Genomic DNA, 22,565 nt, shown 5'->3' with positions numbered 1-22,565 from the left:
AGTGCTGGTGGAGCATCTGTGTCATCACCACCAAGTGCCTGTCAGCCCCGGGCCTTGGTCTGGCCCCACCTCTCCGTCCCCATACGCATATCCATTTTCCTGCTTACCAAGTCCCTGTCCTCTCGCTGGCTTTTCCTATACCTCCCCCTTTGGTCTAGCTGCACTTTGTGCAGGTTTTCAAGTGGTTTCCTTCGGCTCTGGCTTATCTTTCACTTAGAATCCTGGTTTCTCGTCCTTTGGTTCCCTGGCTTTGCTCAGCCAGTCAGCATGGTGGCTCCCTACCCTTCAGACCTCCCTTGTCACAGGGCCCAATCGGTGGTTCTGGAGCAGATCACCCACTGAGCACAGGGAACAGGATTCTAGAGCCGTTGGACATGGCCTGTGCCCTCAGCAGGCTGCGGACCTGGCTGGAGAGTAGACTTCCACATACAGAAGGATGACAGCACAGCGAGGTGTGCGATGCCAGCTACGTGAGCATAGGAAGGCAAGGACGCGGGCGCCACTCCCGCCTGGGATGACTTTGTAGAGAACTGAAATTTGACCTGAAATCCAAAGATGAAAAACCGGGGTGTGAGTCACAGGGAATTCGCCTGCATGAAAATCCCAAGGTGGGAACCACTTTGTATTTGTTTGTGTTTTATGGGTCACACTGGCTGACCAGGACCGGGTGGGTTGACAAAATATCAGTGGCCTGGTCCACAGAGGTCGGCTGGGTCAAATCATCCAGAGCCTCAGGCGCCAAGCGAATGCCCTGAGATGTGATCCCGCAGCCCAGGGGCAGGCTTTGGAGACGATGGACACGTGAGGCTTGGTTTGACTTGGTGAGCGTGGTGTTTTATAGAGCATGATCCAATGGTCAGTTCAGACAGGACTGGAAAGAGTGGGAAAAGACCCCAGGAAAAGGATTTGAGTTGAAGGTGTGTATAGGAAGTGGTCACAAATTAGTGAGGAGTCTTAGGAGAAGGGAGAAGAAAGATTCAGTTATAACTCTTAAGAGATCCAGCCTACGTTTTTAAAAGGTCAGAGGGGAATTGGTAGAAACACAAACATAAGAAATAGACAGGAGGTGCCAGCAAGGGTCCAGGACCAGAGAGTTGGAGTCACACTTGCGGAGCGAGATGGGGCGCAGGCAGCCTTTGCAAATGAGTGAGGCGCATGCGCAATGGAGCAGGTGTCGGAGGGGCTGAAGACTGTGGCTGGGAGAGCTCACCTAGAGTCTTCTGCAGGACAGCAGAGATTCCGGAAATTCCTGATGACTTAAGGTCCCCCGTACCAGCCACGGAAGCTGGTGTGACCTCACTTTGCTGTTCAAATTTCATCTTCTCTGAATTAACAGACCCAAACTGATTAATGGTCAAATAACACTGATAGTAATAAGGGAAAACTCAACTCCGCCCAAGCCTCCAGTAAAATTCATTTGTGACCATTTGGGAATCAATTTTAAAGGGGAAAAAAAAATCTATTCTGCATGTAGGTTCCACTGAAATTGGCCAGTTTTGCATTAACCAAGGTTATTTGCTAAGGAAACAGGACAGAATTTTAAACTCCAATTAGCTGGTGCTATCAGAGATTAATAACACTTTAGACCTGCTGGAGGAGACTTCTCATCTGAGCTTCTTCCAACTGTGTCATGGCAACAATTTACAAATTTTAATAATAGATGTCCTCTTTGAGAAATTGCCTTTCCTTATGCTGCGGGAGTTTTTGTGATTAGACTAGACCTCTCTCCTTGCAGTTGTTTTCCAGGCATTCATGTTACCGTTTTTGCTTATCAGTAATGGTTCAAAAATTTTCTAACACAGAGCAATTAATATCTGTCGGTAGAAATAAATTACATTTTTCATCGCTTGTGACACGCTCTCAAATGCTGTTTGAAAGTGCCATAATTATGCATCATCATGCTATGTAATTTTGGTGGCTGGTGTAGTACTGCTTTAGGGGTATGATTTATATTTTCTGTGTGTGTGTGTGTGTGTGTGTGTGTGTGTGTGTGTGTTTTAGTGCTGAATTAATAGGATAGGTGTCAGGATTGGGATATAAGTTGGAAAATGGCATTTTGAAGAAAAATTTGTATTATTTCCGTCCTCCTAAAGCAGCCTGTCTTTTAGAATTGTCCACATATTTTATTTATATCTGTATATGCAGATTCTGGGTATTATGATTTTACCACCAGGACCTTTTGTCTTGTGGCAGTAGAAGGCACAGCATGCTTTTAGAATTTGAATGCACAGGATAAATAAACGCTCAGAGTGTATTTTTCATTGCCCTAAGAAAGAAGTGTATGACATTTGCACAATTGTTATCTCTTTTGGATCCTTGCCCTGTAAGCATGGGAGGCACCCTGGTGCTGTATCTCAGCCAGCCTCTCGACTGGCCTCAGATAAGGGCTGTTGGGGGGGGCCCAGGTTCCCTGTCTTCTCCTTGGCCCCACAGCCTGGACCTGGTCTCATTTTGGATTCTTAGGTTATCTGCTTGGCCCACCTCTGGCTGAATAGATTCCTGTTTGCCTAGAGGCCGCCTGTGTCTTCCTCCACGACCCCACCTCTTGGTCCAGGGGGACGGGTCGAGGATGGGGGAGGGAGCTGCCGTGAGCTGGACAAGAGCCTGGCGAATCCCACAGGACTGGAGCCTCCGGTCAAGCTGCTGGCCTGGCGGTGGCACCTGAGGCGTGTCTTGGTGGCTGTCATCGGTGAGCCAAGCCGTGTGGTCACTGCTGCATGGCAGTCATCCCCACTGTGAGCGGTGTGTTTTGCTCTATTAGGCTGCCCGCAGCCCCCGCTGACCCAGTAAGCCCTGCCAGCTGGCCAGGCTGATGAGATGAGCTGGCTGCAGCAATAACCAAGAAAACAGTGAAGAAACCACGCAACACATGGAAATGAGTTTCCAGGGTGGGACTGCTCTGGGACCCCAAGGGTCAGCTCCACGCTGGGCAGCGCTGGAAGGAGCAAGAGAGTGAGCACCCAGAAGCCCCCTATTTATTGGGGAAAAGACATTCGATAGAATATTCCACCCAAATAAGGCAAGGGATAGGGTTTCGAAAGGCAGAGTCTTGCTTGGTGATGTCTTGTGGTCAGCAGATTGATTGACATCTTGGCAAATCACACCCACCTCGGGTGCTGTGTAGGATCACAGGCAGAGCGAGAGGAAAGGTAGACTTGTGTCACACTGCCCAATCAGTGCGCAACACCGGACCTGACCCTCATCTGCTCAGTTGCGCAGAGCTCACGCACCCAGCCCACGGGTGGCTCGTGACAAGCCAGGAAGGGCTTTGACTCCTAACGTGCAGTTCAGGGAGTACTGCCGCTGACATTCAGTTACCCGGGGACCTGGGGTGGCGAGGGTCCTGCACTCTCCGAACTGGGCCAGGTGCCGTGTCCCTGAGGAGGGCAGCCCGGGGTGGTTTTCAAAACAGTGGGCGTCATCACAGTGGCCTCTGTCCTTACTCTCCCTCTGGATGTGTTCATTTTGGGATTGGCACTTGGGTTTATGTAGGTGTAGATAAGAGACACTCTGGGGTGTGAGGAGCTGGGAACCTGAAACGCAGGAGTTTTGTCCTGCATCTGGGCTCCCGGCCTCCTCTGGAGTCTTCTGCAGTGGCCTCTCCAGGAGAGGCTCCTGGCTGTGTGGCCTGTTGTGTGGGTATGAGCAAGGCTGGACTTCACTGCTTCAGAACTTCAGAGGAGAAGCTGTGAGAAATCTCTCCCATTGAGTTAAAAAAGAAGTCTAGCTCGGTGAATAGAGAGCTGTCTTCGCACCTGACCGCCGAGCGGAATTTTAGCAACTTATGTTAGCTAAATGGGTCTCAGCCTGTCACCGCCGTCTCCACAGAGCTGGCATTACAGAGTCTGTTTAATTACGAGAGCATCAAGAGCCATCACCTGACACCAACTTTCTTTTAAATAGAATTACAAGGCAGAGACTTGGCTACTCCTTTGTTTAGGCAGTCACTGAGTGTTCTTAAGCAAGTCACTTAAGGAGGAGAGGCGTATTATAGAACTGAGCTTTAATATATTGAATCAGAACAGAAGAACTCCAAGTGGAAGGAACCTGAGATATAATGGCCACCTCATTTTTCTTTCTGTTGCATTTCTAAAACAAATACCTAATAGAACAAGGTGCAAGAAGAAAACTGCAGCTGCCCGGTGTGGCTCGTGGTGATGGGTAGCTGTGGGATGAGGGCTGGGGGTGCTGCCGGGCTGACTTGCACATGGTGAGGGAGATGCATTGTGTGTTCAAAGTCGACTCCTCGTGGATTCGGAGCTCCTGAATAGTCCAGTCTTACGCTGGCATCTCGGTCCTAGCGCTCTACCCTGTGAATACTGAGACCCCAGATCCCAGCCCCAGAGCCTGGGTCCCTGCCCACTTTCCCTGGAGGAGCAGAGACTGCCGTTTCTCTCCAACTTAGTGATGGATAGACTTGGGAGTTCACATTTCATCTGCATTCTGTGTTTGCAGTTCACCTCAGTCCTCCATGTTCTAAACTTCAGCTAGTAGGGGTCACTGGGGGTTCCTGTGTGAGGCGGCTGGTAGAGGAAAGAATGACGGCTCACAGAGCTCAGCTAAGGAGAGTCAGGCTGGCCCCCACGGGGCGGTGCAGAGCGGGGAGAGGGCAACTGTGCTGGAGTTTTCCGGGGAATGTAGGGGAAAGCTGGAGAGGGCAGAGAGGGTCCCAAGAAGGTGGGGAGACCACTCACACCCCTGCCTCCCAGCAGCTCCGCCCTCTCCCTCCAGACGCCCGTGTCTGTCTCATGGAGCACAGTGACGTTCACCAAGCCAGGCCAAACACGGGGAGCCTGGGCCTCAGAGGCAGCTCTGTGCCCTTCCTCGTGGGCAGAAGGTCAGGGTGACTTCTGCCCGTCTCACGTAACTTTACCGCAGGAAGTTTTATGTTCTTTCCCCACCACTGATGAGTTCTTTTAAAACTGCTCTCACACACGTTTTTAAAGAACGATCTTTTGATTTGGCGCCTTGGTTCCAAATCATTTTCCTAAGTGCATTTTCATTTGGGCTAGAAGCAAACTCCAAAGGTCACTCACTGTTTCCTAAGCCTCCTTTCCAGAGGAGAGGAGCAGATTTTTAATTGTTGACGTGGTCTGACCATTGCATCTTCCATGTTTTGTTCTGTAGACTGGAAACTTTTTTTTAATGGTAACTATTGGTTTCCACCACAGGCCCTGGTTGGCTGCTAGAGGTCTGTTGGGGACACTGTTGACTAGTAGGTGAGTTCTCTTTAGCATCAAGCTGCAGAATAAGCCTTCTTAGTGAACACTATGGTCATGTGTTCTGAAATGGAAACCAGGCATTGAGATGAAAGGAAACAGCGTGGATCATGAAGCAGGTGGTGGGGCCAAGTTGGGCTTCACCCCCAGACCTGTACGCCGTCCATCTCGTCCCTGCCCGTTCTCATTCTGTGGGTGTGGGGTTGTCCATCTCAGCTTATCTGATCCCGCAGGCCAGAGCTGGACTTACCTCAGGAGCTTGGGGTTCCTGCCCCCAGGATTTATGCAGCCTGGTCCTGGCTATACCGCCGGTGACATCCTGATTCAGCTGGTGACAGTAGTTTCTTCCTAACCGGCCCTTCAGCTCCGAGGAGGCTGCCATCTCTGGAGCAGCAGGCGAGGGGTCGCATTGTTCTTTCAACAGCAAGGATAAGGACAGAAACAGCAGTGAGAACAAGGACAGCGGGCACTGGTACAAGGTGCTGCTACATGAGCCCACTGAGTCTCAGCGACCCCATGAGGTGACCTCTTACCAGCCTCATCTTATACACGAGGAAACCCAGGCACAGATAGGTTGGGTCAGTTGGCCAGAACCACATGGTGGCAGACGCAGGGCCGTCTGAGAGGAGAGCAGGAGTGCAGGCAGGCTGTGTGGTGGACAGGCCTGGGCTGCGGGTCCCTGTGGCTCTCCTGAGCCGCGGCTGCAGCCCTGCTCGCCACCTTCTCTGTTCTGCTTTTCATTACTGAGGGCTTCGCTTGTTTCTAAGAATGGCTGCAGTGGCTCCGCTCTTCTCTTCCTTCTCTCGAGGCTGTGTATTTGGACGGAGGAGGGGGCTCTGCAGTGGGCTTCCTGGCCTGGCTGGGAGTCTGCAGAGCCATCTCAGCAGAGCAGGCAGTTGTCCGTGTTCGCCAGCACCCTTGCCTACCGGCCTACCCAGCTGTCCCCTGGACACACAAAGGAAGGACCACAGAGGGACTGGGGTGCAGGCCCTGAGGCCTCTGCAGCCGAGCCTGTTGGGCTCTGGCCAGCCTGTGTGGAGGGGAGGCTGTGGGCAGGGAGAAGAGGCCGTGCCTGCAGTCCACAGGCCTGGGACCTGCAGGAGTCTGGACTTTATTTTGCTGATGATTGAGAACCACTGAAAAATAAATACCTATTAAGTTGCTATTTGGGTGATTTTTTTTTGAGAAAATTGTGTTTTCTCTTTGAAAAGTCAGTAAACTATGAAGTACATTCATATATCCTATTCTCCTTCAGGAATAAAGCATTAAAATATAGAAAGAGATAAAACAAACAATCCCAGTTTTGAAGAACTTGGGGGGGGCATACTTAAATAAGTGCTTTTGAAATTACTCCCAGTTCTTTGTGAGTCTCTAGAAACATTTCCAAAGACATTTAAATATTCTCCCTACTGAACTTTGCATGAATATGGATAAGTAGGGTTTTTTTTGTTTTTATTTATTTATTTTTTTCTTCTAGTGTTTTTGAAGTTAGGGAATATTTTAAGAATGTTTTTAAAATTCCAAAGGAGATACATATTTTAAAAATGTGATTCAGGAGAGTGGGGAGAGGAGGTTAGGGAGGGAAACCAATCATATTATATTTTAAGCCTATATGATTATGCCCCAGGAAACCCAGTATATTCTATATTATTATGCACCAATAAAATAAATAAATTTAAGAAATCAGAACTTGATTCACTGCTTAGTTTTCGTTCAAATATTTTTAGTTTTTTAAATTTAAATCATCCCATAAAAATACTGAGAAAGGTGGTGATTGGATCTTTTATTGTGACATGTAAATTATTTCTGATCTTGAAACAAGGTCAAACTTTAGTGGTGAAAGATTACATGAAATATATTTGCATAAAATGTCCTGTGCTTCTGGAGGTTCCAGGAGAAAGGGTAGACTTCCATGTAGAAAATGTTGGTATTATAAAAGTTTAAATAAGCCTATTAGGTGTTAATTAGAAATTAAAAAAAATATTGTTGAAGGCGATGGAAATGTTAACTACCCTCATTTGATTAATAGACACCGTATTAACATCTGGAGTTATCACACAGTACCATACCTTTGTACAGTTAAAATAATTATTTAAAAATGAAAAACAAAAGCAAAAAGACTTGAGATCTTTCTATCCTTTTTGCTCATAGACTTGGAAAAGCCTGGTTAATCGTGCACTATGCACTCGATGGCGAGGTACGGGATGATGGCACTTCCAGCTCCAGGTAGCTGAGGCTCACGCATTTCATAAGCCAAAGGGGAAACTTGGGGGTCTCCTCTTGCAGGAAGTAACAAGCTCTGGATTCTCGTGACCAGCAACAAGCGTGCCTTCTCTGCTCCCGCTGTTGTGGGTATGGAGCACTTGGTGAACAGACGCCAGGTTTACTCCAGCCCTGTGCACGAGTGGGAGCCCAGCTCTTGTTACGATACCCAATGTTCTCCCTGTTCTCTTAATTTAACCAAAGTCACCCTGCTGCTTTTGGGTGGTGGAAGCTCCGTGAATATGCTGAGCCATTCTGTGTGAGGATCGATTCTCCAACCTGCCCAGTCTCATGTGCTGCTTCCTGTGTGCCTCCTCTTCTTTCTGCCCACAGCCTGATGCCCTGAACCCTGCTTATCCACCCAGCCTAGGATGAAAGAGCCCTGATCAGCCTTTTAGGATTACTTGGATCTTAAAATTCCCGCATCTGTAAATGCTTTATTCCCAAACGTCCGGTGATCAGAATAATAACATTAATGATTCTTCACCACCTAGGCCCATGGTGAAAATTAACTGGTGGAGAGAGCTTTCAAAACCAAAGTGGTCTATTCAGGTCTATTTTTTTTTTTAAGTTGTTGACCAAATTTTTACAAATAATTTTGTAAAAATCCGCCAATTTCAAATTTAGCCTGAAACCTCTGTGGAAAAGTTCCGAAGTTCAATTAGCAGGAGATAAATTGCATGATGCACGTAATCAGAAAAACTGGCATAAACTCAATGTTCAATTACTACCTCTAACCTCTTTCCACTTTCCAATGTATCTATTTAAAGCCACTGAGGATTCAAGGATGATAATTAATTTTGGGGGTGTAAACAATCTGACACATCATCAGGGCTTATTTTCAGCTGGTGTCCGTGAGTATGGCCAATAATCACCCTAGCTGTTTATGATCTGCTAACGGGTCAGTTCCCACAGTTCATTGATTTTAAGATATTCTGGACCTTTACCCTGAAAATAATGCCGCGTGTGATTTTTATGTGCATGTTAACTCCATTCCATTTTCTGCCACACTGTCGGTTCCTAAAAATGGTCTCGTCTGAGCAGATGGAGACACACGGTCTCTTTCCATTTTTTGTGCATCTCACAAGCCTGGGTGGGTGTTGTCTTCATAAGTTCTTAGTATGTTTATTTTTGTTCAAAGTGATTTTGAAAGTGAAATAGGTAATTTACAGAATTGAGAAAAGAGTGTCAAAGACCAAGGCAAAGTCAGAGATCTTGGAAACCAGGACGAGAGGCACAAACCCCGAGGACACCCGCGAGGCACCTCTCAGCTCTGGTTCTTCATTGAGAGCAGAGAACTTTTAACTTCAGGTGGAGGACAGATCTCGGGGAAGGAATCTGATTGGCCCAGGTTAACACCCTCTGCCCACCTCCTGGGCCTGGCATGGGGCACAGGCTATGGCTAGCTGGGGCACAGGCCTACCTCAGTGCTTCGAGGGCTGGTGTCTGTTACCAGGACAGAAGAGGACCAGCTAGTCCAGAAGGCCATCCCTATTTGTGACCTTGGGATCAAAATGAGTTAAGACTGTGTTCAGGTGACCCACCTCTGATTGAAGACAAGGTCACTCTCTGGGGAGAGGTGTTTCCCTGGTCTGCTGGGACCATGCTAGGCCACTGGCAGACTGAATAGTTGGATCGCACGACTCCGCCTTCATGAAATAAAGCTTTGGGGCCAATCGGCTTTTCTGCAGCAGCTAGCGCTTCGGCCACTGCCAAGCAGCTCTGTCCTCCTGGGGCAGCGATTCCCTTGCTCTCCCAGGGACCAGTCCTTCCTGTGCTGGCCCGAAACCTGCTTCCTGTGATCCCTACCCCTGTGCTGCTGATGGAGGGGTTGGCAGTGCTGCCTGGGGAAGGCAGCCTCCATCAGCCAGCCCTGCAGGGATTTGGAAATGCCCCGGCCCTCATCTCCATCTTTCCCCAAGGAGGTAGCCCAGTCTCTCAGGGTTTCTGGATCCTTCCGTCCTGGCTCAGCCCACCTGTCAACTTTGGGTTGCATCAGTGGCCACCTTGGTCTGAGACGCCTGGAACCAAACATCAACGTCTGAGATATGGTGTGACTTGTCAGTGCAGAATTTGCCCTGGGACGGTACCACCCCAGGATCACAACCAGTGGGTTTGAAAGTGAAAACTCTTTCTTTAAAGGAAAATTGATGCAGAGTCCACTGTGTATGATGAATAAAAGGGGGTCTCTGTTGGTTGAAGGGAGTTTGCTGGACAGGTGGGAAACTGCCCGTTTAGGTTTTGTGTCCCCACTCACTGTGGTGACCTTGAAAACCACCCAATACAGACAGGAGAATTCAGCGCAGGGAAAGCCACTGAATGCCACACTGAATCGTCATTCTCTGCTGTTCTTGGGAGAGCTGCTTCTGCCCCAGGTGGCTCCTAGGTAGGGACAGAGGGAAAGGTTGGCCAGGTTTTCATGGACACAATGAAGTACAACCTGAGGCAAAATGGGTGTTTGCCACCTCCATTCATTTGCTCACATTCGTGAGCTGTTCACTGGACGCAGACTCTCTGGAAGGCACCGCGTAAGAGTTCCACAGCTGCTGAAGCAGCGAGGTGGGTTTGATTTCCCTTCTTCATCCTCCCCAGTGATGTTTTGCCTACCGACTACTCACAGCCTCCTGTGAATGAAAGGGCGTCGCCCGAGCCAGGAGGAATGCAGGCCTAGTCATGCCCTGGGCAAGGCACGGGCACTTCCCTCCTCAACTGCAAACATGAAAGGGTTGAGTGCTTGGCTTTCTCTCCTCCTTTGAGGCTCTCATATGTAATGATCTAACTAATGTTGATGGCCTCCTGGCTTACCTTTTAGTCCTTGTAAGTTTGTGTAGTGCCTGAACTTGCTGATGGAACCCGTGAGCAGGACAGAGTCCCGAGGAGAGCTGGCAGCCCCGAGCTCCTTCCCCCGAGACAGCAGCCTCCTGCTTGTGGGGAGAGGTGCACGCTCGCCTTCTACGCGTCTGAAAACGTAGGGAGCCAACACTTATTATTACTTTACTTTCAACTCTTAGGAGAAGAGTTTAAATATTCCTGTGCCCAGTTAATTGAGATGTGGTGCTTTGATTTTATGGCATTTTATACAGGAATAAATCTCCCCACCCGGTGCCTGGGTGCAGGATATGACTGAGGTTTTGGACGTGGTTTAACTGTGTATCTTTTTATGTCTGTTGCAGTGGATTAAATTGCTGTATAAAGTTTAAACTGCTCCATCAACAGAAATGAGCATTTTAGTAATATTCGTGTGTGTAGGTATATACATCTACATATAGATATGTATGTATATTAAATCACCAAAGGAGTGTAACAAATAGCTCCAAGTCATTTTTGAAAGGGAGTATTTTAATGTGCTCAGTGAATAATTCCTCTCTGCCTGAGAGCTACTGTTGTACCCTGGGAAATATTCAGAGGAGAAGATAAAATTATTTAGATTCGCAGCTTCTTGTCACGGGAGGTGAAGGCCTTTCTGTTATTATTATTAATGTGATGGGAATAGTTCCGGCACATCTTGCCTCTGCACAGCATCCCGAGAACACCCTTTCTTCACATAAATAATTACAGTTCTGCTTCCTCTCTGCCCCCTCCGTCACCTCCCTCCCCCCTCAGCCTCTCTCCATCCGAGGGGGCAGCACGGTGCCCCGAGGGCTCCCTGGCCATGGCAGACACTCGGGGATGGTGGTGGAGGGAGATGGGTGGAGGCCCAGGTCTGAGCTGGCTGGACAGGACGGTGTCTGGAAACAGGACAATGTTCCTTTAAAGCAAGATCCTCACGTGTAGAATTGCAGTATTTTCTTTTCCTTTTTTCTTTTCTTTTTTTTTTTTTTTTTGCGGGGAACAGGTCAGCTCTGGCCCACGTCTGTGCTCCCTGGCGGGTCTGCTTCTGTGCACAGAGCTCCTGCCTGGGGCTGGTCCTGTTGGTGATGTGAGGGCCAGCAGGGCCCCACCTCGCAGGGAGCCAGCACTTGGGAAGGAGAGGGCCACAAACCAGGAGATAGATACAGCGAGGCCTGACGGCGTGGGGCTGGGAAGCCGGCCTGTGGGTGGGTGGTGGAGCTGGGCAGGGGGCTGGGAAGCAGCCTGCGATTGGGTCAGTGGAGCTGGGCAGACAGGGCGAGTCCTGGTTTGGGCACAGCGTGTGTGCCACCTAAGCTGGGTTCCTGGGCGTGCTTGCCCTGGGCAGTGACCGCTCCCAGTTCCTCCTAGGACTCCGGTGCTGCCCCACCAGCACTGGATGGAGCCTGGCCTATACAAACCATTTGGTAATTTTAAAAATGGGCTTGACAGAGCCTTAAGGTAAAGAATGGAAGTGATGGTAGAGGAGAGTTCCTCAAAAGACGGGACTCTGGTTCCGTGGGTTCAAGTGGACTCACGCTGTACCTTCCTGAGCAACCTGGCCTTTATCCGTCCCCACCTCAGGGCCTTGGCACTGGCCGCTCCCTCTGCCTGGAAGCCCCCCCCAGGTACTGGCGTCTTTATTTAAAGGCTCTTCTCCGTGAGGCCTGCCCTGCTGCCCAATTGACAGTCATCCCTCTTCAAAATCATGGCACCCTGAGGCTGTGACGTTCTTGTTGACTGGGATGTTCTCTCTCTCCGCAGCGCCGCTCCCCCACCAATGGGAGCTCCCTGGGGCCGGTGGCTCTTGCCAGTGTTCACATCTGCGTTCTCAGGCTTGGGCAGCACCTGGCGCATAGTAGGTGCTCCATAAATGTTGTCGAATTCATGAAAAACTAACAAAACCCTTGAGTGTTCCCAACTGTAAGACCCCATGGAAAACTCTCGCAGGGCCACTTGCTTCCGGCTTTCCGAGGTTCTGATTCCAGAAAGCAGGGAGGCGCGGGAGCGCGGTTCAAGCCGCAGCCTGCATGGGGTCAGTGGAGTCCATGGCCAACCAGCCGCTTGGAGAGGAAAGGGTGGGGCTGGGGGCCGCCAGCAGGGAGTTGGCTGAGTGATGTGCCGTCCTGAGGTTCGTCACAGAGTGCGGATGTGGCCTCAATGTGGTTGTGGTTGATTGTTTGGGAAAGACACAGCTATCAAATAACGTAAGCACGAAGCATTTTCTTCTCATTTTTCTTTTTTGGGACAGAGTCTTGCTGTGTTGCCCAGGCTGGCCTCCAACTCCTGAGCTCCAGCGGGCCTCCTGCCTCAGCCTCTGAAGTAGCTGGGACCTCCAGATGTGCCATGGCACCCGGTCACATGAAACTCTTAAAACGCACCCCCAGGATGCATGAAGGCGTGGTCATAAATGTCTGGGATGAAAAAACAATCATATTAGAATTTGAGTGTTCTGAAGGGACAGCTCCCGTAGACTCAGCTGCTCTCCTCTTTGATGAGCTGACTTACTCTTAAATTGTCTCTGGCAGCCCGCCACCCCCCTTTGCTGAGAGCCATAGCCGAGTCCTAATGACGCATGGCATTTTTGCCAGAACGGAGTGGTGGAGAGGTCACACCAGCAAGCCATTGAGATGATAATGGTCATGTTAAGCTGTGTATATTAGACCCCTGCCGTCTGTTCGACTCGGCCTGCTACTTTGGAGCTCTCGTGGGGATTCCCGGAGAGTTCCCATTGGTTGGGGAAGTGCCGGAGGAGGGATTTCCGGTTCTGGAGAATTCCCAGGGAGCGTGTGTGGAGTGTGCTGGTGGAGTTCAGAAATAAAGTTTGTTCCTGCTTCAGTGGCTCATGATTTGTGCCCATCCAGACTGCGGCACCCCTTATCTGTGGTTTCACTTTCCACAGTTTCAGTTACCCAGAGCCAACTGTGTTTGAACATATTAGATGGAAAATTCCAGAAATAAGCAATGTCTAAGTTTTAAATCGAAGCCTCCCTCTGTCCAGCATTCCCAGGCTGCACTGTGTGTAGGTATGGGAAAAAGCCTAATAGAGAGAGAGAGAGAGAGAGAGAGAGAGAGAGAGAGAGAGAGAGAGAGAGAGAGAGAGAGTTTGGTACTCTCTGAAGTTTCAGGCATGCACAGGGGACTTGGAACATATCCCTGAGGATGAGGGGGACTAGGAAACTATCTTGCATGTTTTTTTTTTCCAAAAGATTTAATTGGGAACCTGGTAGACAGAATCACGATCCCCAAAGATCCGCGTCCAACCCAGGATGGCAAGAAAGAGTTAAGACTTGTGAATCACTGACCTTGAACAGGGAGGTGACTCTGAAGTACTTTGGTGGAGCCAACGGAACCTAGGGGCCCTTGAAACGTGAGCAGGGAGGCAGAAGAGTCAGAACCAGAGAGAAGATTTGTGAAAGTCACTGCGCGGGGCTCACAGGACTCGGCAGCAGTTGCTGGCTGAGAAGATGGAAGGGGCAGGGGCCAGGGCACAGGGATGGCTGCTGGACGCTGGAGAAGACAGGAGGATGCCTCTTTCCCTGGGCGCCAGAGGGAGCACAGCCCAGCCAGGCTGAGCTGAGCCCGGTGGGTGCCTTTCAGCCTCAGGCCTGCAGAGCCGTGAGGCAGGTTTGTGGTGACGGAAATCCATATGGAAAGAGCAAGGAAAACCCGTCTGCAAGTTTCTCCTGCATGTTTACGCGGCAGTGTGCGATTTCCAGTATCCTTTGAGGGAAAATCAAAGGCCAAAACCAGAACCACAGAGCACCATAGACGGCTTTGGTTGCCGACCCTGGCGGTGGCCACGTAGGGCCACTGAGGCTGGGGGCGCAGAGTGCTCTCAGGAGGTCATGGTCCATGCTCCTCCCTCCTCCGCTGCCACCGTCCCTCCTCTGGCCACTGGCCACCGCTCACTGGAGCCCTGAGCCAGGAGGCCTCAAGGCCTGAGATCACCCCCAGAGCCTGGGTAGGGGGAGGCGTGGACATTGAAAGCTAGCGCTCGGTGCTCTTGGAATCCCTCATTAGCAGATGCTAAAAAGTCAGTGCTCCAAAATTACTTGCAGGAGCTTATAAATATGAATTCCCTGTAATTCACATTTTACAAGGACTCCTATCAGCTGCATCACAGCTTGAAAAATAACAAAAACGCATTAGAAAGATCTTTCTGTTTAAAACTAGATTGATCCCACATTGACATGGCAAAAGGAGACCATTACACGGCAGGGAGCCAGCACCTCATCCCGGAGGGCTCGGGGGAAAAAACCCACAATAATTTGCTTTCACCCAGGCCATTTGACAACTGTGAGACTTTTCCTTACAGAATAAAATGAAACCCCACCGCCTGCTGCTTAAAATCTCCAATTAATGCTGTAAAAATGCCTTCATTTAAAAAGCCAGTGTGTAAATTTCTCCAAGTTTGGTGCAGACATTTCTTCAAATTCGCTGTGACCTTCTGCTCCTGTGGGTCGTAGGAAGAGCCCTCCAGATTCCAAAGAGGAGCCAGGACTGGTTTCTACCTAATTGCGGAAGAAGCGCCAAAGCCCTCTCTCCCCCTGGGGGTTCTGTTATTGAAAAGACAGAGTTTGCACATCGACTACCACTAGGTGTGTTCAGTAGGAATTGCCAGGGAAGCTCACCGGTGCTCGCCATCCCCCACCTGGGAAGTAGAACAGGGTGTTTTCGCACAGACTGCAGGAGGGAAGGGAGGGGCCGTGGCAGACAATTCTGAGTGTTTGCATTAGTGCATTATGGTCATACGTGATAGTGGGCTCATTTTGACATCGTCACATGTGCATGGAGTATGGTTTGCTCCCCTCCCCTCCCCAGCACCTCCCCTCTCTCCCCCCACCTCCCGAACCCTTCCTCCGCTCTGCTCGTCTTCCTCTTAATTCAGTTTTTAACATTAGTGCTGTATAGATGTACTCAAAGCTAAAGCCCAGGGGTGCATTCACGTGTATGTGTGGCACGGGGCTCAGTTTACCCCTCCCTCCCCCTCTCCCTTTCCTCCGTTCTGTTTTCTTGGATCCTGCTCCCCCTCCCCCTTACTTAGCTGCAGCTTCTGCATTTGAGGGAAAACATTCGCCCTTGATTTTTGAGTCTGGCTTATTTCACTTAGCACGGTGCTCTGCAGCTCCACCCGTTGAGCAGCACCTGCCACGATGCCATTTTTCTCCGTGACTGAGTAAGAGTCCACTGTGCATATCTACCACATCTTCTGTATTCGTCTGTGGTCAGGCACAGGGCTGGTTCCGCTATTGGGCTATTGTGAACTGTGCGGCTGTATTCATTGATGAGGCTCTGTCGCCGCAGTTTGCTGCTTTCAGTCCTTTAGGATCAACACCGAGGCCTGGGGTAGCTGGGTGATATGGTGGTTCTTTTAAGATACAGCTGGCGGGTCTGAGAATCACTGCGTGAGCAGGAGAGTGTCCAGGTGCTTCATCTCTTCCTACCTACGCCAGGTTAACTCAGGTTAACAGAGGTCCTGAGAGGTAAGCCCTGGGCATCTCTGACATGTGCCCTCCTGTCTGCCAGACAGATTAGGGTGCAGGGACGGCGGACGCTGGGCAGCGTGGGCAGCTGAGGAACTGGGCTGCAGGTGTCATCTGCGGCCCGTGCGGTGGCAAAGCCAGTAGGCTGTCTGCCATTCCAGTCACACCCAGCCCATCTTTAGGGGAGGAGCCAGAGGGTCAGAGCTGCCAAGAATAACCGGGGCTGGTGGGGCCGTCACAAGGCGGAGCAGGGGCTCCTGACAGACGCCACCCGTGGGCCTCACTTGCCTACCTGCCTCGACGGCCCCTGCCTGCCCACCTCTGAAGGCCCCGCAGCAGCGTCTCCCGTGTCACCTCCCATGGCTCCCCAGCACATCCCAGGCCCTGCCCTGCTCACCTAGACCTGGCTCCTCCCCTGTTCCTCCAGTGCCTTGCGTGCATCTCCTGTTCCTACCCACACGCCCCGCACCTCCATTTCTCGGTTCCGTTGTGGATGCAGCAGAGCCCAGAGGGAGCTGGTTCCCTGGGAAGTGGTCCCCACCACTGATCTCGGCCTGTCACTTCCACCTACTGAGTCACCAAACAGCCGCTTCCAGAAAGGCGGCCAGGGCGGGATACTGGTACTTGGTGGGCACCCTGCCGTCCTCTCCGGTGCCCTCCCTGGGCTTCCGAGGTGGCCCTGTCTGCTGCCTTTCCTGATACTTTCCTGTTGCTTCTCGGGCAGGGGAGACAGGCCGGGCTCATTCTCCTGCCTTGGTTACACGGTGGGCTCTTCCTCCTCCTGCGTCTCCTGCCATGGACCTGCCGGGACCCCCGTCTGACAGCCCAGCTGCCTCTTGCATCTGTGACCTGATGTCGCAGAAGTTTCAAGTTTAAGGCACTCTACCTCAGACTGGTTCTCCCTGGACCCTTCCCAAGGACGTCTTCCTTGTGTATTCTGGCCCCAGTGCCTCAGTGAGAGACCTCAGCCTCACCTTGGCTGCATCCCAGGGGACCCCTCTGGGCCATTTCCATGGCTCTCGGTGATGGGTGTCTGCCTGACTGCGCTGCGTTGCCTCCGTCACGTGCTCTTCCTGTGAGCAGGGCTGCTCGGTGCTCTGCTCCCTTCTTGTTCCCTTCATCCAGGGGTGCTCGGTCACTGAGCCACAGTCCAGCCCTTTTAATTTTTTTATTTCTAGACAGGGTCTTGCTCAGTCACCAGGCTGGCCTCAAACTTGCGATCCTTCTTTCTGCCTCAGCCTCTGAGTGTCTGGGAATCCTGGATTCCTTTCATTTGTTTTTGACTTTGTCACAAATTCCTGTTCTGAAACACAAGTATGGTCCTGACCCTCTCTGATTGGTCCCCAGAGTGGGGCCTGTCTCTTGAGTAGCGAGTGCCTCTGGGTCTGCTGCATCTTCACTGCGCACACACAGGGGAGGCCCAGCCTCGGGGCTTGTGCAAACCTCACAAAAGTCTGCTGAGATTTGTTTCTCTGTGAAATCCTCCCTGAGCCCTGAGTCAGAAAGCTCAGACTACTTAGGGTGACTTTACCCTTTGTACACGCCTGCCCTCTCGCCTCTATTACAGAAGAAGCTATTGATGGTGAACATGACTTCAGACCACGACTTTGGCATTGTTCATCTTGGTGTCCTGAATGTGGTTCAGTATTGGATTGATGGGGTGGGTGTGTGAGTATCAGTGAGTACAAATCTACTGTGGGCAAGTAACCTGTTTACACTCTTCCTGTCTGTTTACACTGCCATCTGCCCAAGCGGCAAAGTGTGCTTATTGGCTAATTTGCTGGGATGTAAGCAAGAGAAAGCCTGTGGCAGGAGTCAGCCCTGGGGGTGCGCCCTGCTCACCTGGTGTGGGCAGCGTGCCGTCACGACTCGGAGTACTGTGCGGACTGTTCCTACTGCGTTGGTATTAGTGGGAGCATGTGGTTTTAAAGCAAGAAGGCAATCACCAGGGTTTCTTTCTTTTTTTCTTCTCTGTCTTCTTTTTCTTTTGAACATTCGTTTAGTTTGAATGGGTAACCAAACTAGAAAACTAAAAGGAGTTTTGGACCTCCAAGGAGCATAGTCTCAGAGCCATGTCTGTGCCTGAATGTTTGTGTTTGTGCAGTCACAGGGCCCAAACTTCCTAAGGCTCTCTTTATGAAGTGCCTAGAGTACAGATGACTCTCGGGTCTGCCACGTTAGAAACTTTGCACCAGTGAAATGAAGAGCTAAACCATCGGCTGACTGGTGTTGGTGCTGGGGTGAAGGACGGCCAGTTAGTACGGTCAGTATGGTTGATTAATAGTCATATGTCAGTATTCAGATTCAGGGCTCCTTTGTGAACTTTTTTTTTGCAACTTCACAGGTATTTATATGTCTATACAGACGTGACATGCACGCACGTAGGCACGTGTGTGTGTGTGTGTGTGTGTGTGTGTGTGTGTGTGTTCATCTGGTTAGACTGCATGGTTTTCTGGTCAGGGACTGACTTGTTTGTCTATTTGTGTCTACTATCTGTTCTGGGTCAATCACACCTGATAAGTTGTTCAACATGTTGCAGATGCTCAGAAATTACTCACCGACATCTTAATTACCTTTGACTATCAAACTGAAATGGTACAAACAGCTTCATTTTTTAAATTAAATAAAAAAGCATCCGGAGCCCTTTGCATCTCTCGATTGCCACAGCTTTCCCGGGGCACAGACCCAGTAAGCTGCATGTGGGAGCGACCCCCAAACTGGGGGAAGAGGCCTGAGCATAAAATGGAGCTTTTGACTTAAAAAAGTGTGCTTCACCTTGCTCTCCACGCCGTCTCCTACCTGGCTGCCAGTGGCGTTTTCCTGTAGTGCAAACACTGCCACACACTCACCTACGTGCTCCAGATGTTTCCCTTTTTAATGGTGGATTTCGTGAGTCTGTTGGATGCTGAGGCTATGAAGATGGATAAGAAGTGCCCTCCCCCAGCTGCTGAGCAGATGAGTGGTCAGTCTTTACGTCCGGCTGGGACAAGCTAGAACCCAGAGGCAGATGGGGTGTGCGGGTTGCAGAGGGAGAGCTGAAGCTTGAGCCGACAGGCCTGAGCTCCTGGGCACAGAGGGTCCCCCTCACTGTGGCTCTCCATCATCCTGGGATGACACTCGAGGCTCACCAGGCCTCGCACCAACACACACCTGTGCTCACACACTCTCACACACAAGCCTTGCACCAACACACACCACATTGCTCCCCTCAAGCCTGTGCTCACACACCACACAGGTCTTGCACCAACACACACCATATTGCTCCCCTCATGCCTGTGCTCACACACCACACAGGTCTTGCACCAACACACACCACATTGTATCCCTCCTGCCTGTGCTCACACACACACAGGCCTTGCACCAACACCACATTGCACCCTTTGTGCCTGTGCTCACACACTCACACATACACACACACTGCCAAATACTTTGGCTAAAGAAAGCCGAGCAGACTCGGGTCACCCACAGCTGTCACCTGAGCACCTTACTGGGCTCCTTGGAGTCCCTCTTCAGCACTTGGGCTTATCTTCTCAGCTTTCCAATGACAACGAGCTGGCCAAGGCTGCCCTAGGCCAGCGTCATCTCCTGGGCCTCTTTGCCCCAGGTGAACTGTCTCTCCTCACACTCACGTAATCTTGGACAAGGTGCCTAAGTGATCTCTGCCTCTGTTTCCTGTTATAAAACAAGGTGACACTAGCTTGCTGTTACCACTCTCGGAGCCTCCGGTAGTGACTGAGTGACCGGTGCTGAGACCTGGTGGAGCCAGCACTTGGAAGTGTGGCTGTGCCGTCCTCTTCGGCTCCCGCCACTTCTCCCGCTCTGCCTTCCCGGCCTCTCCGTGGTCCCTGGTCATTCTGCCTCTCCTTCAACCTCCCGCGCTCAGGTTGCTCTTCTCAGGCTAGTGGCCGGCCCTGCCCTCCGGGCTCTGCGACCTCCCACGCTTCCCAGTGCAGCTCCGATCCCAGGACCGTCTCTCTAGAACGATCTCGGCTTGTCCCTTCTCTGTAATCAGGCCGTGCCAGGCCTCCCCTGGTTTAGGAGCGGCATCCCTCGTTGGTTTAGAAAGCTCCTTCCCCCCTCCAGCCTTGCGTCTCCTGACCCCTCTGCCCACTTCAGGGGAAGGCGTGCCTCCTTGTTCTAGGCTGGCTGACCAAGCGGGCTGTGCAGCCGCGGCCCTGATGTGGGCTGCTCTCTCTCCCTCCCTCTTCTCCGCGGGTGTCCAGAGTCTCTATCCCTGGGCCCCCTAGGACCTCAGACGGATGTCCACTCCAGCGCTGGGGACCTACAAAGCAAGCATGTCTTATTCTCTGCGTCCTCCCGAGCACCCAAGGAGCAGCTGCAGAGGTCGTACAGATTGGAGCCAGGGATGAAAGAGTGCAGGAACCAGTGAACGTGCTGCATGAGGGCAGGTAGAGAGCCCTGAACCTGAGATGCCAGCTCCGCTCGGCCCCTGTCTGTCGGGGAGAAACCTTCTGGATCTCTCTGTCTTTCTGAGAGGGTTGGTGAGAATCTGTGTGCTCAGTGGGCATCTGCAGATGATCCACGTCACCTCAGTCCTCTGCATTAAGAGGAAAGTCAAGATGACATAAGCTCTGTTAATGCATTTAAAAAAGGACTTTTATTTCCTGTTGGTGAGAAACCCAGTACATTGAGGTCAAGAGAGTTTTCACTCTTGAGGCCTTTCAAGTGAGTATTAGTTGTGACCATTCTCTCCCCGTGACAATTTTGCTTTTTCTTTGCAAGTGCCATTTTGGTGGTTACACAGACAAGTATGGCAACTATCACTAGCTGCAAATCCTCAGACACAAGATAATTTATAAAGAGCCTATTTGGCACAATCTCTGTGCAATGCGATTTATGTCTTATTTTTATAAGCTAATAAATTCAGAGAAGTAAATCAGATGTGCACAACATTTATGTGGATTGTTTATTTAATGTAGAAATTTCTTTGGGGGATTGTCTGTCATTTATGCATGTAGCCTGTTACTGGTTGCCGGCATGCACCATTATCTCTGATGATTCAAAGGCCTTTCCAAAGTTCAGGTACAACTGCTGCAGCCTACCTGGCCTCATACAGTGGATAAGTTGGGGAAAAGTGGGACAGGGTGCTTGACACTTGCACAGAAAAAGGGGCTCCGGTGCTGTTTCGAGAGGGGCCTTGGGGCTCTTTTGTGATTGCCTCTGCCCTGCTCACATGTGAGCTGAAATGCCAAGGTTCTGTGCCCCATGTGACCATGTGAGACCATTGCATGTGGTTTCTGCATCTATTCATGAAATGTTCCGCTTCAGATGCACCTAAGAACACCATGTGGTATGTTCAGATGTAACACTGGGGCTGTGTGAATATTCTTAGAACTGGATTCATACTGAAGCCCATTCAGTGAGACACAGTCTCAGTGGTACTACGAGCTCCCTCTTTACTTAAAAGCTTTCTCCCCAGAAGTTGTCTGATAGAGGTTTGCCAGACTCCCTTTAAACCCAGCTGTGGAATTCATTAATGTGTGCTAAATTCATTTGGCCACTACTTTTGAAAAGGAGAAAGTCATTTTTTATACATACATGCCCAGATGAACATATATATGCTTTAATTAGTCTTTTTTTTAAAAATCAAAGTTAAGGTTTTGTTCAAAAAAGAGAAACTATATCCAAATAAGCAAACATGATTGAAAATAAAAATGAGCTTGATTTTGATAGCACTTGGTAACTTTGTTGTGTATGCAGTTATTCAATTTTTTGATTGATTTTATTTGGTGTTCCAGTTTATCTTATGTACAGTTACGTACAGTTATGTTGACAGCTCAACTTGTGATCCCCCCCCCTTATTTTTAGCTCTTCTTTCAGTGCGAAAGAATATGTGTATGAGCTTAGGACTATCTAAGGAAGACTGATGGGTTTTTTTTGGAATTCATCACCTTGAAGTTAAACCTCTTGCTTTTCACTGTGAGCTCAGAACGGAATTGTGGTGGATGCTTTCGTCCTGTGCACTGTGCATGTGACACGGGTATCCCCCGTTAACGTTTTCATCTCCACCAGGGTTTCTGATGGATCAGGTGTTAGACCTGTGGTTATTTTGGCTCATGTGCCTTTAATGGAAACATTCCAACAGCTAGACTCCAGGTCAGGAAAAATATAGTTTTACTTTATCTGGAAGGAAAATGATCCTAAGATGGTTAGAAGATGCAATAAGAAATCTATTTTATTTTTTAAGCATACAGGTAAAGTCCTCTACCTCTGGCCATTTAAGCAAAAGAAGAGGAGACGCTCTCCCTCCAGCCCCTGAAGGCGCACACCAGCCTTAAGCACGTGTCTTGTGCTCTCTGCCCAAGTTGCCACACTTGTAAAATTGACACCCTTCTGTTCTCTTTTGTTCCTCCAGCATTTAGTTTCTTATGTGGCCCTAAAATTTGATTTATTTTAAAGAATGTTCTCTCTCTTTTTCTTCTCATTTGTTTCCCCGCCGTGTGTTCGGTCCTACCCCTCCTGCCTCCACATGCCCTACCACCACACCCCAGTCTGGCTGCTTCCAGTTTTAATTTTTGAATTTGCCTCTTCTCTATAACTTACAGCCAGCCTGAATATGGGCATTAGATGAGTTAACACATGTGACTTACTTAGAATGATGTTTACCGTACAATGAGCCTCCAGTGAATGTTAGCTAACCTTCCGCCTCATGAATATTGTTATTATTAATTAATTTGCATTTAGTTCTAGATCAGTGCTGAAGAAAACAATGTTTCTTGGTATACCAGCATTTCCACTTATTCTAAAA

At 50.0% G+C, this 22,565-nt stretch overlaps 1 protein-coding gene across 3 annotated transcripts in view; it reads left to right on the top strand.

Moving 5' to 3' along the window:
• Dcdc2 (doublecortin domain containing 2) overlaps positions 1-22,565 on the top strand; it is a 168,667-nt gene that overhangs the window by 108,350 nt on the left and 37,752 nt on the right. Inside the window, exon 8 of one of the 3 annotated variants that reach the window (XM_078020604.1) lies at positions 12,562-13,148. The exons of the other annotated variants lie outside the window; for them this stretch is intronic. Coding sequence (XP_077876730.1) covers positions 12,562-12,824 — 263 coding nt within the window. The 3' untranslated portion in view covers positions 12,825-13,148. Of the gene's footprint in view, positions 1-12,561; positions 13,149-22,565 lie in introns of those variants that run through there. 3 annotated transcript variants of the gene reach the window in all.

The sequence above is a fragment of the Ictidomys tridecemlineatus genome, chromosome 8, assembly GCF_052094955.1.
Source record: "Ictidomys tridecemlineatus isolate mIctTri1 chromosome 8, mIctTri1.hap1, whole genome shotgun sequence".
Lineage (NCBI taxonomy): Eukaryota > Metazoa > Chordata > Mammalia > Rodentia > Sciuridae > Ictidomys > Ictidomys tridecemlineatus.
The sequence above is the reverse complement of the archived record's forward strand: the minus strand, read 5'-3'. Positions and strand labels throughout refer to the sequence as shown.